Source organism: Pseudonaja textilis, unplaced genomic scaffold (assembly GCF_049901715.1).
Source record: "Pseudonaja textilis isolate UNSWEBS1 unplaced genomic scaffold, rPseTex1.2 PTEXSCF22, whole genome shotgun sequence".
NCBI lineage: Eukaryota > Metazoa > Chordata > Lepidosauria > Squamata > Elapidae > Pseudonaja > Pseudonaja textilis.
In genome coordinates this window covers 527,700-542,609 of record NW_028262865.1, presented here as the reverse complement: position 1 = coordinate 542,609, position 14,910 = coordinate 527,700, and the positions used below count along the sequence as shown (strand labels likewise).

The window sequence follows — 14,910 nt, the reverse complement described above, 5'->3', positions numbered from 1 at the left end:
TGAAGCTAGAAAAGCTGCCTGAGAAATGGCTGGAAAAACTGCCTGAGAAATAGCTAGAAAACTGACTGAAAATGCCCGAAAACTGCCTGAGAAATGGCTAGAAAAACTGACTGAAAATGCCCGAAAACTGCCTGAGAAATGGCTAGAAAACTGACTGAAAAGGCCCAAAACTTACTGAAAAGGCCCAAAAAACTGATTGAAAAGGCCCAAAAACTGACTGAAAAAGGCCTGAAAACTGCCTTGAGAATTGGCTGAAAAACAGCCTGCAAATAGGCCAAAAAATGGCTTCGAGAAATGGGCCAAAAACACTCCCCAAAACTGCCTGAGAAATAGCTAGGAAAACTGACCGCGAAAATGGCTGAAAACTGACTGACGAAAATGGCTAGAAAACTGACTGCTAAAATGAGTAGAAAAACTGACTGAAAAGGCCCCAAAAAAACTGACTGAAAAAGGCCTGAAAAACTGCCTGAGAAATAGCTAGAAAAACTGCCTGAAAAGGCCCCAAAACTGCCTGAGAAAATGACTGAAAAATGGCCTGCAAATGGGCGAAAATGTCCCCGAAATGCCTCCGAAGAACTGCCTGAAAGTGCCCAAAAAACTGACTGGAGAAATGGCTAGAAAAACTGCCTGAGAAATGGCTGGAAAAGCTGTTTGCAGAAATGGCTGGAAAAAGCTGCCTGAGAAATGGCTGAAAAATGGCCTGCAAATGGGGCCAAAATTTTCCCCCAAAATGCCCCCAAAATGGCCTGAAGAACTGCCTGAAAATGCCCGAAAAACTGACTGAGAAATGGCTAGAAAAACTGCCTGAAAATGCCCGAAAAACTGACTGAGAAATGGCTAGAAAAACTGACTGAAAAGGCCCAAAAAACTGACTGAAAAGGCCCAAAAAACTGATTGAAAAGGCCCCCCAAACTGACTGGAATAAGGCCTGAAAAACTGCCTGAGAAATGCGCGAAAAACGGCCTGAAGAACTGCCTGAAAAGGCCCCCCAAGACTGACTGAAGAAATGGCTAGAAAAGCTGCCTGAGAAATGGCTGGAAAAACTGCCTGAGAAATGGCTGGAAAAACTGCCTGAGAAATGGCTAGAAAAACTGACTGAAAATGCCAGAAAACTGCCTGAGAAATGGCTAGAAAAACTGCCTGAAAAGGCCCAAAAACTTACTGAAAAGGCCCCAAAAACTGATTGAAAAGGCCCCAAAAACTGACTGAAAAAGGCCTGAAAAACTGCCTGAGAATTGGCTGAAAAACAGCCTGCAATAGGCCAAAAATGGCCTAGAAATGGGCCAAAAAAATACCCCCAAAACTGCCTGAGAAATAGCTAGAAAACTGACTGCGAAATGGCTGGAAAAACTGACTGCGGGTAAAATGGCTAGAAAACTGACTGCGAAATGAGTAAAAACTGACTGAAAAGGCCCCAAAAACTGACTGAAAAAGGCCTGAAAAACTGCCTGAGAAATAGCTAGAAAAACTGCCTGAAAAGGCCCCAAAACTGCCTGAGAAATGACTGAAAAATGGCCTGCAAATGGGCGTAAAAAAATGTCCCCTGGAAATGGCCTGAAGAACTGCCTGAAAGTGCCCAAAAACTGACTGAGAAATGGCTAGAAAAACTGAGAAAATGGCTAGAAAAACTGCCTGAAAATGGCTGAAAACCCTCAGGCCGCTAAAAGCTGCTCAAGAAAAGGCTGAAAACTGCCTGAAAAGGCTGGCTGAAAAATGGCCTGAAAATGGGCCCAAAACTGACCCCCAGGAAATGAAAAAAAATGCCCGAAAAACTGACTGAGAAATGGCTAGAAAACTGACTCGAAAAGGCTAAAAAACTGACTGCGAAAAACTGACTGAAAAGGCCTAGAAAAACTGACTGAAAAAGGCCCCAAAAACTGACTGAAAAACTGGCTGAAAATGTCTGAAAAATGGCCTGAAAAACTGCCTGAAAAGGCCCCAAAAACTGACTGAGAAATGGCTAGAAAAAGCTGCTTAAGAAATGGCTGGAAAAACTGCCTGAAAATGGCTGAAAAAATGGCCTGCAAATGGGCCAAAAAACTGTCCCCGAAATGGCCTGAAGAACTGCCTGAAAGTGCCTGAAAAACTGACTGAGAAATGGCTAGAAAAACTGACTGAAAATGCCCGAAAAACTGACTGAGAAATGGCTAGAAAAACTGACTGAAAAGGCCCAAAAACTGACTGAAAAGGCTGAAAAAACTGATTGAAAAGGCCCAAAAACTGACTGAAAAGGCCCAAAAACTGATTGAAAAGGACCCCAAGACTGACTGAAGAAATGGCTAGAAAAGCTGCCTGAAAATGGCTGGAAAAACTGCCCGAGAAATGGCTAGAAAAACTGACTGAAAATGCCTGAAAAACTGCCTGAGAAATGGCTAGAAAAACTGACTGAGAAATGGCTAGAAAAACTGACTGCGAAATGGCTGGAAAAACTGACTGCGAAATGGCTAGAAAAACTGACTGCGAAATGAGTAGAAAAACTGACTGAAAAGGCCCCAAAAAACTGACTGAAAAGGCCTGAAAAACTGCCTGAGAAATAGCTAGAAAAACTGCCTGAAAAGGCCCCAAAACTGCCTGAGAAATAGCTAGAAAAACTGCCTGAAAAGGCCCCAAAACTGCCTGAGAAATGACTGAAAAATGGCCTGCAAATGGGCCAAAAATGTCCCCCGAAATGGCCTGAAGAACTGCCTGAAAGTGCCCGAAAAACTGACTGAGAAATGGCTAGAAAAACTGACTGAAAATGCCCGAAAAACTGACTGAGAAATGGCTAGAAAAACTGATTGAAAAGGCCCAAAAAACTGACTGAAAAGGCCCAAAAACTGATTGAAAAGGCCCCCCAAACTGACTGGAATAAGGCCTGAAAAACTGCCTGAAAAGGCCCCCAAGACTGACTGAAGAAATGGCTAGAAAAGCTGCCTGAGAAATGGCTGGAAAAACTGACTGCTAAATGGCTAGAAAAACTGACTGCTAAATGGCTAGAAAAACTGACTTACAAGGCCCCCAAAACTGATTGAAAAGGCCCCCAAAACCGACTGAAAAAGGCCTGAAAAACTGCCTGAGGAATAGCTAGAAAAACTGGCAGAAAAAGCCCAAAAACTGCCTGAGAAATGCCCCAAAAACGGCCTGAAGAACTGCCTGAAAAGGCCCCCAAAACTGACTGAGAAATGGCTGGAAAAACTGCCTGAGAAATGGCTGAAAAATGGCCTGCAAATGGGCCAAAAATGCCCCCCAAAACTGCCTGAAAAATGGACCCCAAAACTGCCTAGAAAAGGCCCAAAAAAATGACTAAAAAAGGCCTGAAAAACTGCCTGAAAAACGGCTGAAAAACATCCTGCAAATAGGCCAAAAATGGCCTGGAAATGGGCCAAAAAACACTCCCCAAAAGTCCCCCCAAATGGGCCCTAAAATTGCCTGCAAAGGCCCAAAAAACTGCCTGAGAATGGCTGAAAAACACCCTGCAAATAGGCCAAAAACAGCCTGTAAATGGGCCAAAAAATGTCCCCCTCCAAATGTACAGAAAAATGGCCTGAAAGACTGCCTGAAAAGGCCTGAAAAACTGCCTGGTAAATGGCTGACAAACAGACCGCAAAGGGCCAAATAACGCTTCCCAAAACTTCAGAAAAACTTCAGAAAAACACCCGAAAAACGGCCAGTTGTTGGGGTTTTTTTGAGTCAAAACAACCTGAAAATGGCCTCCTGTGTCCTGAAAAGCACTGCCTGTAAACCACGTGGTCGAAAATAAAAGCCCATCTGAGTCACGGCTTTTTCTGTTTCTCCTCTTATCTTTTCAAACCAGCCTTTCCTCCCTCCCTTCATCTATCAGCTCTCTCTCTCTCTCTCTCTCTCTTTCTCTGTCCCTCCCTCCCTCTCATCCATCCATCCATTTTCTACGGCTGCCCGTCACAGCCAATGAATCCAGGCGGCTGAACAATTCAGAGAAGCGATTCCTTCTCAAGAGGAAACCTTTTCAAACAGGAAAACTGGGGTTTTTCTTGTTTTGTTTTTAAAGGAACATTAAAGACGCCCAATTCAACACAACCGAGATGGGTCTGGCCACTTATCAAGGCAGCCAGGAAACAGTGTGAGTGTGGGTGTGGGTGTGGGTGTGGGAGTTTGTGCCTTCAAACACCCAACACCCCAAATTGGGGAACAAAGCCAGGAAATCACACACACACCCCACCGAAAAATATCTCATTTCTTCTTCAGCCAAATCTGATTTTTTATTTTTCCCTTCGGCAATTCAGGCTCCCTGCCGAATTCCGAGCTGTCCTTTCTTTGCCGACCTCCAAGCTCCTCCTTTGTCCTTGGTGAGGTTGTTGCCCATTTCGACACAGTCTTGATTGCCGCTCTCTCACACACCTGCGGACCTGTGTTCCCGTCCGGTGGTGGGATTCAAATGGTTCGGTGGACGTGGCTTGGTGGGCGTGCTTTGCCGAACGCCGTTACGCAGCTTTCCCCACCGCAGCTGATTGATGGCTTTTTTTTTTTGACAACCGGTTCGGTCGAACTGGTCCGAACCGGTAGTACACCACCACTGTGTCCGTCGTTCTGCAAGCCCCGCCTCCACTCCCATTCCCCCATTCCTGCCTCAGTCCCTGAGACATTGGCCCTGAAGAGCTCTGCTTTCAACGGATAGTCCTCGACTTAACCACAGAGATAGTCCTCGACTGAACAAGAGGTGAATTTAGTGACCATTCCGCATGACAACGGCACTGGAAGAAAAAGGGACTTGCGGGATGTGCGTTTCATGCTCAGGACCATCGCGGCAGCCCCGGTGGCCTCGGCATCAAAATTCAGATGCTCGCAAACCGACTCCCATTTTGGACGGTCACAGCCCAATTACCGAAGGAGAGAGTCGGGACTGTTCAAGCCGGAGACTTTTTTCAGAATGACAGTATAAGAACAGTTGGAAGGTATCTTGGAGGTCATCCAGTCCAACCCCCGCCCCCCGGCCCAAACAAAAATCCTCACATACTTTTGTAGCAAAGCACGGGGATCGAGCTAGTAGTGCAGTATAGCCTAAGATAAGGAGAGATCACACCTTAATCAAAGCAATTTGATTAACTATTATTAGAATGGCACATTATGTCAAACGTAAATAGGATAAATTTTATTGTATTTATTTTAATGTTATGATTTTATTTATTGCCAATTTAATAATAAAGGTGCACGGACACCTGCTGCTGAATTTTTGCGAAGTGCAAGCTTGTTCCCCCACCACAAAAGACACACACACACACACACACACACACAAACACACACACACACAACCGATGAGGGAAGGAGGAAGAAGGAGGAAAGGGAGGAGATGGGGAGAGAGGGAGGAAAGAAGGAAGGAGAGAAAGGAAGACAGGGAGGGAGGAAAGAGGAATGGAGGGAAATCAAGGAGGGGAAGAGGGAGGAAGGGAGGAGGTGGGGTGGGAAGGGAGGGAGGAAGGAAAGCGAGGAGATGGGGAGAGGGAGGAGAGAAGGAGAGAGAAATAATGGAGGAAGGAAGGAGATGGGGAGGGAGGGAGGAAAGAAGGAGGGACAGCAATAAGGAAGGAGGGAGGAAGGGAGAAGGAAAGAAGGAGATGGGAAGGGAAGGGAGGGAGGGAGAAGGAAGGAAAGGTGGAAGGAAGGAAAAGAGGGAAGAAAGAAGAAAGGAAGGAGGAATGAAGCAACGAGGAAAGGAATTGAGGAAGGAGAGACCCCTTTCAACCCCACGGAGAAACCGGCTTCTCGGGAGACGGAATCAGCTCAGGGAAACTCCGCCATGAAACTCTCCTGGGGGGGAGTTCTGGAGGGGGAAGCGGAAAGCTGAAGCAGGCCAAGCCGAGTCAAAGACGATCCGTGGAGTTGTCATCGCGGCGCCTGGAAGCTGGGCCCAGAGCGTTTTGCCACCGTCCCCGTCAAAGCAAAGGACACAGCCAGGAGAAGTCCCGGTTTTTGGCCAAGTGCTCCTTGTCAGCCATCATCATCTCCTCTGTGTAGCACGGGGCGGCGCGGTTCTTTTGCACCAGCGCGTCAATCATGGCCATCAGCTGGCTCACCTGAGCTTCGTGCTCCGCGCCTTCGGCCTTGTTGTTAAAGGCCAGGAAGCGGTTGCCGCAGTGGTACACCTGTTCTTTCAGGCCCACGTTGCCTTCGGCGATGAACTTCTCCAGGGTTTTGCCCTCCAGGTCCTCCTTGCGGGTGAAGAGGATGATCATGTAATCCTTGGCCTTCAAGCTGAAGATCTCCTTGATCAAGCGCGCCACGTCCTTCTCCTCCTTGGTGAAGCGGACTGGGCGGATCACCTGCAGGATGACGTGGGGACCCGGCATGCAAAACTTGATGCACTTGCTCACTTCGGCCGAGGTTTCCCGCTCGAGACGAGCCGTGTCAAGGAAGCCTGGCGTGTCCACCACCACCACTTTCCGGCCGTTCACCATGGCCTCCTCCCGTTGGCAAGTCTGGGTGACGGAGCCGAACGACATCTTGGATTCGAAGACCGGGCTCCCCAGGATGGTGTTGCCCACCGCGCTTTTCCCGTTGCCGGTTTTCCCCACCAGGACGATCCGCCGTTCGGGCCCTACAAACCCAAAGCGGGAAGAGGAGAGAGAAGGAGGGGGACCGGTCAGGAGCACTGGAGATGACCGGGGTCAAAGGCGCCATCAGTTCAGAATCCCTGTGTGCTCACGAGCGACCTCAATCCAGCCCCCCTTGACGGCCTTTCTTATCTCCCGCTCATTCCCCCCCCCCGACCGTTAGTAGGTCCGATTCTTGTAGGGAGCTTCAGGTTGCAATCAGTCTTGATCTTCCTTTGAGCTGCCTAAATCTCCTGATTTTCCTGCCACTGGATCTATCCATCTATGTATCTATGTATCTATCTATCTATCTATCTATCTATGTATCTATCTATCCATCCATCTATCTATCCATCCATCCATCGATCTATCCATCGATCTATCCATCGATCTATCTATCTATCTATCTATCCATCCATCCATCCATCCATCTATTCATCTATCTCTAACTCTCCATCTATCCTTCCATCTATTTATCTTTATCATCTCTCTCTCTCCATCTAACTATATCTATCTATCTATCTATCTATCTATCTATCTATCTATCTATCTATCTATCTATCTAATCTATCTACCCTTTTTTCTATCTATCTACCTACCCACCTACTTATCCTTCTATCTATCTATCTATCTATCTATCTACCTACCTACCTACCTACCTACCTACCTACCTACCTATCCTTCTATCTATCTATCTATCTACTTTCTTATCTTCCGCTCATTTCCCCCTTGACTGTTAGTAGGTCAGATTCTTGTAGGGAGCTTAAGCTTGCAGTCCTCGACTTAACCACCCTTCCCTTCCTCGACCGTCCAAACTTACAACGGCAAAAAGGACTTACGACCATTTCTTCACACTCACGACCGTTGACGCATTCCCCGTCATCACCCAATCGAAATTCAGACGCTCGGCCACCGCTTCATATTTGCGACGGTGGCAGCCATCGTCCGTCCGTCCGTGTGTGTGTGTGTTTGACCCGCACAATTTTCAATGGGGAAGCCTGATTTGCTTAACGACCGGGGGGGACTCCCTTCAACAAATGTCTCATTTAACGACTGAAAAATTTTGGACTCCATTTGGTTTGTAAATCGAGGATACCTGGACTCTTCCCCTCCGTGGAAAGCCCTGAGTTTCACTTAGCAACGGCAGGGAGAAAAATTATCATGTGGGGCAAAACTGTCTTCAATGTCTCACTTAACGACCGAAATGTTGGGCCCGTCGTAAAGCCGAGGACTTCCGGGAGCCCGAATCGCCTGACTTCCCCAGTCTGAGGCCACCAGAGCCCATCCTCCCCACCCCACCCAGGACCCCAGCTGTTTCCCTGTGGTAATATATTTTATTAATCATTTTCTGTAAGTCCTTTGTACAGCTATTTCGCATAGATCTAGGGATTTGCAGACACTCCTGGTGGGGGCAGTAGTGCCTTTGCTATGAGTGCTTCGTCCTGTTTTGATCTGCGAGCTTAAAAGGACCAGGAATATAGGTGAAAGTTCATGGTACGCAGCAGAGACGTTCCCATGGGACTTTCCGTGCCTGTATGTTCTCATGGGACTTTCCGCAGCTGTATATTCTCATTCTGTTGAGGTCATTTGTTTTTGATTCTGTACTTTTGATTTCTTTCTTAAATAAATACTGCTACCTGAGTTCGCTCGGGGCTGGCATTTGCTCAGACGTTTCCCTGCGTCTCATTTCAAGTGCCAGACCACCACATTTCCCAACCCCCGCTGTAGCCCCTCCCCCAATTACCTTGGATATTTCCAGACATTTCCGGAAAAATTTCACAGCGCCGATCTGGAAGTTTCTGCGGGAAAAGCAAAACTCTGGAATCAACTCCGGAAGTTTCTCTCCCCAAACAGGAGAAAAAAGGGGGAGGAAATAAGGGAGGAAGGAGGGAGGGGAGGAAGAGGGGAAGGAAAATAGGAAGGGAGGAAAGAAGGAGGGAAGGAAATAGGGGAGGAAGGAGGGAGGGGAGGAAGAGGGGAAGGAAAATAGGGAGGAAAGAAGGAGGGATGGAAATAAGGGAGGAAGGAGGGAGGGTGGAAGAGGAAGGGAGGGGAGGAGATAGGAAGAGAGGAAAGGAGGAGGGAAGGAAATAAGGGAGGAAGGAGGGAGGGAGGAAGAGGAAGGGAGGGAAGGAGATAGGAAGAGAGGAAAGAAGGAGGGATGGAAATAAGGGGGAAGGAGGGAGGGAGGGTGGAAGAGGAAGGGAGGGGAGGAGATAGGAAGAGAGGAAAGAAGGAGGAAGGAAATAAGGGAGGAAGGAGGGAGGGAGGAAGAGGAAGGGAGGGGAGGGGAGGAGATAGGAAGGGAGGAAAGAAGGAGGGAAGGAAATAAGGGAGGAAGGAGGGAGGGAGGAAGAGGAAGGGAGGGGAGGAGATAGGAAGAGAGGAAAGAAGGAGGGATGGAAATAAGGGAGGAAGGAGGGAGGGAGGAAGAGGGGAAGGAAAATAGGAAGGGAGGAAAGAAGGAGGGATGGAAATAAGGGAGGAAGGAGGGAGGGTGGAAGAGGAAGGGAGGGGAGGAGATAGGAAGAGAGGAAAGAAGGAGGGAAGGAAATAAGGGAGGAAGGAGGGAGGGAGGAAGAGGAAGGGAGGGAAGGAGATAGGAAGAGAGGAAAGAAGGAGGGAGGGAAATAAGGGAGGAAGGAGGGAGGGAAGGAAGAGGAAGGGAGTGGAGGAGATAGGAAGGGAAGAAAGAAGGAGGGATGGAAAGAAGGGAGAAAGGAGGGAGGGAGGAAGGGAGGGAAGGAGACAGGAAGGGAAGAAAGAAGGAGGGATGGAAAGAAGGGAGGAAGGAGGGAGGGGAGGAAGAGGAAGGGAGGGAGGAACGAAGGAGGGAAGGAAATAAAAGCGAACAACCCAAAAGGAGGAAGTCTCCTCCTCCCCAGCCCATTCTACAGACCCCTCCAGTCCAAAGGGACCTTGGAGGTCACCTAGCCCAACCCCCCCACCGGCCCCCCTCCTCTGCCTTCCCCAACCCCACCCCACCCCTGAATTCCCTTTCGGACTGCCCAAACTCCGCTCTCCTCCCCCCTCTTGAGGCCAGGAATGGGGAGGGGGGGCTTTTGTCCGGACAATGGGGGGAGGGGGATCGTTGGGGGCAGAAGTGAAGCCCCCTCCCTCCCTCCCACTTTGGAGACACTTTGCAGCCCTCCCTCTTCTTCTTCTTCCACCCCACCCCCCCCCATGTGAAGGGAGGGAGGGAATTTGGGGAGGGGAGGGCTGGGCAGTCCGTTAGTGGAGCCTCCCCCCACCCTCCTCCTCCTCCTCCCCCTTTGCCTGTGGGAGGGGGAGGGGGACTTAGGAGGGAGGGGGAGAGAGAGAGAGAGCAACCTGAGTTCCTCCTTCGGGGATGGGAGGGGGAGGACTCTCCGCGACCCCCATTGCTTCTTTTGAGGGCTCACCAGAGCTCCGCCAGTCTCTCCTCTGTCTCTCCCCGCCCGGATCGCCGCGCAGAACTGAAGTTGGGAGCGCCGAAAGGGGAGGGGAGGAGGGGGAGGGAGGAGGGGGGGAGGAGACTCCCAGCGTCCCAGCTCTTCCCCCCCCCATTTGGCTACTTTCTCTTCCGCTCTCTCCCTCCCTCAGTCTCTTTCTTACTCCCTTTCTCTCTCTTACTCTCTTTCTCTCTCTCTCTCTTCCTTTCTGTCTTTCTCTCTCTCTCTCCCTCACACTCTCTTTCTCACTCCCTTTCTCTCCCCCTTCCTCTCTTTCTCTCCCATTCTCTTTCTGTCTTTCCCTCTCTCTCCCTCACACTCTTTCTCACTCCCTTTCTCTCTTACTGTTTCTCTCCCTCACAGTCTTTCTCTTTCTCTCCCTTTCTCTCTCTCTCTCCCTCACACTCTCTCTTCCTCTTTCTCTCTCTCTCCCTCACTCCCTTTCTCTCCCCCTTCCCCTTTCTCTCCCATTCTTTTCTCTCTCTGTCTTTCTCTCTCTCCCTCACACTCTTTCTCACTCCCTTTCTCTCCCCTTCCCCTCTTTCTCTTCCATTCTTTCTCTCTCTCTGTCTTTCTCTCTCTCCCTCACACTCTTTCTCACTCCCTTTCTCTCCCCCTTCCCCTCTTTCTCTCCCATTCTCTTCTCTCTCTCTGTCTTTCTCTCTCTCCCTCACACTCTTTCTCACTCCCTTTCTCTCCCCTTCCTTTCTCTCCCTCAGTCTTTCTCCCTCTCTCTCCCTCACACTCTTCCTCTCTCTCTGTCTTTCTCTCTCTCTCTCCCTCACTCTTTCTCACTCCCTTTCTCTCTTACTCTCTGTTTCTCTCCCTCACTCTTTCTCTCTCTTCCTTACACTCTTTCTCTCTCCCCTCTCTCCCCACTCTTTTCTCTCCCCTTTCTCTCCCTCACTCTTTCTCTCCTTACACTCTTTCTCTCTCTCCCCCTTTCTCTCCCTCACTCTTTCTCTTTCTCCTCACACCCCTCTTTCTCTTTCTCTCCTTTCTCTCTCTTCTCTCTTTCCCTCTCTCTCTCCCTCACACTCTTTCTCACTCCCTTTCTCTCTTACTCTCTGTTTCTCTGTCTTTCTCTCTTTCTCTCCCTCACTCTTTCTCTCTCTTCCTTACACTCTTTCTCTCTCTCCCCTTTCTCTCCCTCACTCTTTCTCTCCCCTTTCTCTCCTCACTCTTTCTCTCCCTTACACTCTTTCTCTCTCTCCCCTTTCTCTCCCTCACTCTTTCTCTTTCTCCCTCACACTCTTTCTCACCCTCTTTCTCTCTTTCTATCCCATTCTCTTTCTCTCTGTATTTCTCTCTCTCTCTCTTTTCCCTCTCTCTCTCCCTCACACTCTTTCTCACTCCCTTTCTCTCTACTCTCTGTTTCTCTGTCTTTCTCTCTTTCTCTCCCTCACTCTTTCTTTCTCTTCCTTACACTCTTTCTCTCTCCCCCTTTCTCTCCCCCACTCTTTCTCTCTCTTTCCCTCACACTCTTTCTCACCCCCTTCCTCTCTTTCTCTCCCATTCTCTTTCTCTGTCTTCCTCTCTCTCGCTCTCTCGCTCTCTTTCTCTCTCTCCTCACACTCTCTTTCTCTCTCCCTCACTCTCTTCATCTCCTTCTCTCCCTTCACACTGTCCCTTTCTCTCTTTCTCTTCCTTCCTCTTTCTCTCTCCCTCACACTCTTTCTCACTCCCTTTCTCTCTCTCTCCTCACTTTCTCCTCCCTCGTTCTCTCTCCCCTTTCTCTCCCTCACACACTTTCTCTTTCTCTCCATTGCACTCTCTCTCCCCTTTCTCCCTTTCTCCCCCTCTCTCTCCTCCTCCCTCTTTCTCTCCCTCACACTCTTTCTTTCTCTCTTTCTCTCTCTCCCCTTTCTCTTTCTCTCCCTCCCTCCCACCCACCCCTCTCCCTCCCACTTCCGGGAGACCCTCCCCAAACACGAGGTGGGTCAGAGTCCCGACTCAAAAGAGGCTTGGGCGGCCGTGGGGGATTGTCGGACTAGATGACCTCCGAGGCCCCCTTCCAACTCCGTCTCTTCCAACAGGAGATGCTGTCAGGGTCTCCTGCTGGAGCAGGGGGTTGGACTAGACGACCTCTGAGGGCGCCCTTCCAACTCTTCCGTCCTTCTGTCATCCCGCTCCCTGCCTGGGTTTCCTTCGAGGAAAGTGAGCCAAGGGGAGGCCAAGATCAGAAAAAGAAGCGAAGGAAGGAGAAGAGAGTCGCAAGGGGACCTCAGAGGTCATCTAGTCCAACCCCCCCGTGCTAAACACCGTCTTCCCCTCCCGTCACGGCTTCCTGTGGTAATATATCCATCATATTCTGCAAGTTCTTGTACAGCTTTGTAAGATCTGGGGGTATCACAAACGCTCCTCATGAGGGCAGTAGTGTCTTTATGATGAGAGTTTGATCCTGTTATGGTCTGCAAAGCTCAGAGACCAGGAATGTGCGTGGGGGTTCACAGTACCTAGCCGAGCCATTCCCATGAGACCTTTGGTGCCTGGATATTCTCACGGGAACTTTATCACCTTCGCCGAGGCCTAGCTGAGATAATGCTGCTGAGGTAATTGTTTTGATTTTGTATTTGCATTTTCTTAATAATACTGCTACCCGAGTGCTCTCGGGCTGGCAATTGCTCAGACGTTTCCCTGCGTCTCCCATTTTTCAATTGTCAGACCACCACAAGTGGTGACCCCGACGTGATAGTTTGGAAGGCTATACGTTTCGGCGTGATAGCTTGAAAGCTATACGCTTCCCCGCATCCTATACTCATCGTCACGGATGTCGACTGGGCCCTCATCTTCTTCGCTGGACGGAGACAGATTCTTTTCGTGAGTATGGGGGGGAGGTCTCTCGAAGCTCAGACAAAGCACCTTAGGGAAATGAGAGAGATCACTGGGAATAGTTTTAAGTTTGGAGTTCATAGTAGAGACATGAAGTAGGAAAGAAAGAAATTGAGGACTTATTACAGTATGTTTGGAAACATATTCCGTGTTATCCAGAGGGAGGTAGTATTAAAGTAGAGTGCTGGAGAAAGATAGGAAATTTTTGCACGAGGAGCCTCGTGCCCCTTCTTCAATTTTGTTAACCTGGAGGGTGGTTATGGATGCATTAGCTACGCATGAACAACCGCTCCTAGCACCCCGAAGAAGGTTTGCCGCCTTACAATGCGGTACGATGATATGTGCCGACAGCACCTCCAGATAAATCCAGAGGACTGTCAGGCACTGAAAATACTTTGTCAGAAGAGAAGAGTTTGCCTTTAAGAGTTCAAGTAGTGTGGTAATATATCCATCATATTCTGCAAGTTCTTGTACAGCTTTGTAAGATCTGGGGGTATCACAAACGCTCCTCATGAGGGCAGTAGTGTCTTTATGATGAGAGTTTGATCCTGTTATCTGCAAAGCTCAGAGGCCAGGAATTTGTGTGGGAGTTCACAGTACCTATCCGAGCCATTCCCATGAGACCTTTGGTGCCCTGCTTTCTCACGGGAACTTTATCACCTTCGCCAAGGCCTAGCTAGATAATGTTGCTGAGCTAATGTTGAAGTCATTGTTTTGATTTTGTATTTGCATTTTCTTAATAAATACTGCTACTCGAGGGCTCTCGGGCTGGCAGTTGCTCAGACGTCTTCTGCGTCTCCCATCATTTTTCAATTGCCAGTCCACCACAAGTGGTGACCCCGACGTGATAGTTTGGAAGGCTATATGTTTTGGCGTGATAGCTTGAAAGCTATCGCTTCCCGCATCCTATACTCATCGTCGCGGACGCCGACTGGGCCCTCATCTTCTTCGCTGGACGGAGACAGATTCTTTTCGTGAGTATGGGGGAAGGTCTCTCGAAAGCTCAGACAAAGCACCTTAGAGAAATGAGAGAGATCGCTGGGAATAGTTTTAAGTTTGGAGTTCATAGTAGAGGACATGAAGTAGGAAAGAAAGAAATTGAGGATTTATTACAGTATGTTTGGAAACATATTCCGTGTTATCCAGAGGGAGGTAGTATTAAAGTAGAGCGCTGGAGAAAGATAGGGAAATTTTTGCACGAGGAGCCTCGTGCCCCTTCTTCAATTTTGTTAACCTGGAGGGTGGTTATGGATGCATTAGCTACGCATGAACAACCGCTCCTATCACCCCCGAAGAAGGTTTGCCGCCTTACAATGCGGTACGATAGGGCACACCGACAGCACCTCCAGATAAATCCAGAGGGCTGTCAGGCACTGAAAATACTTTGTCAGAAGAGAAGAGTTTGCCTTTAAGAGTTCAAGTAGATGCAGTTACTGCAGCTATTCAAGAAGCAACAAATAGAGGGGAATTATCAGGAGATGATTTGGTAGATTTTGGAGTGGAGATTCAACTTAATCCAGTAGAAATTGGTGTAGATGCTGCTTTAAATCCACAGAGAATATGGAAGCCTCTGCCTCTTAAGATTTTAAAGGAAGTTAAGCAAGCAGCAAAAGAGTATGGTGTTAGATCGCCATACACTCAGGCATTGTTAGAAGCAGTTGGCTATGGAAATAAAATGATTCCAGCTGACTGGAGAGCTTCTATTTAATATGATTCTAACTCCAGCTCAATATTTGGTGTTAGATCAGAAATGGAGACAGCTGGCAGTTCAAAGGGGAACAGCAAATGTTACTCCAGATCAGCTTTATGGATCTGGTAATTTTACAACAGTGGAATTACAGCAGATGGAATGCCTGAGGAGGGGTTCATTCTTCTCCCACAGTTAATTTTTCAAGCCGTGACGGACTCTCCCTGACGGCGAAGGTGGTGAGAAGACCTTTACTAACATCAAACAAGGAAACAATGAACCCTATGAAAATTTCATTAGCAGATTGAAAGTGGCTATTGAAAGGCAAATTGACAATCAATTCGCCCGGAATGAATTGCTTTTGAAGTTAGCAGTAGAGCAGGCAAATGCAGATTGTAAAAATTCTAAATCCGCT

At 48.6% G+C, this 14,910-nt stretch overlaps 1 protein-coding gene and 1 long non-coding RNA gene across 5 annotated transcripts in view; one reads left to right on the top strand and one right to left on the bottom strand.

Moving 5' to 3' along the window:
- Nucleotides 1-14,910, top strand: part of LOC148123718 (uncharacterized) — a 194,116-nt gene that overhangs the window by 144,167 nt on the left and 35,039 nt on the right. The window lies entirely within an intron of this gene.
- LOC113454943 (GTPase IMAP family member 9-like) overlaps nt 5,095-14,910 on the bottom strand; it is a 120,835-nt gene continuing 111,019 nt past the window's right edge. For 2 of the 4 annotated variants that reach the window (XM_087918929.1, XM_087918931.1), the window contains 2 exons: nt 8,290-8,344; nt 5,095-6,550 (listed from right to left, as the gene is read on the bottom strand). In XM_087918929.1, the coding sequence (XP_087775055.1) occupies nt 5,889-6,550; nt 8,290-8,344 (717 nt within the window). In that variant the 3' untranslated portion in view covers nt 5,095-5,888. Of the gene's footprint in view, nt 6,551-8,289; nt 8,345-9,875; nt 9,969-14,910 lie in introns of those variants that run through there. The other 2 variants (XM_087918930.1, XM_087918933.1) reach the window with 2 other exon arrangements.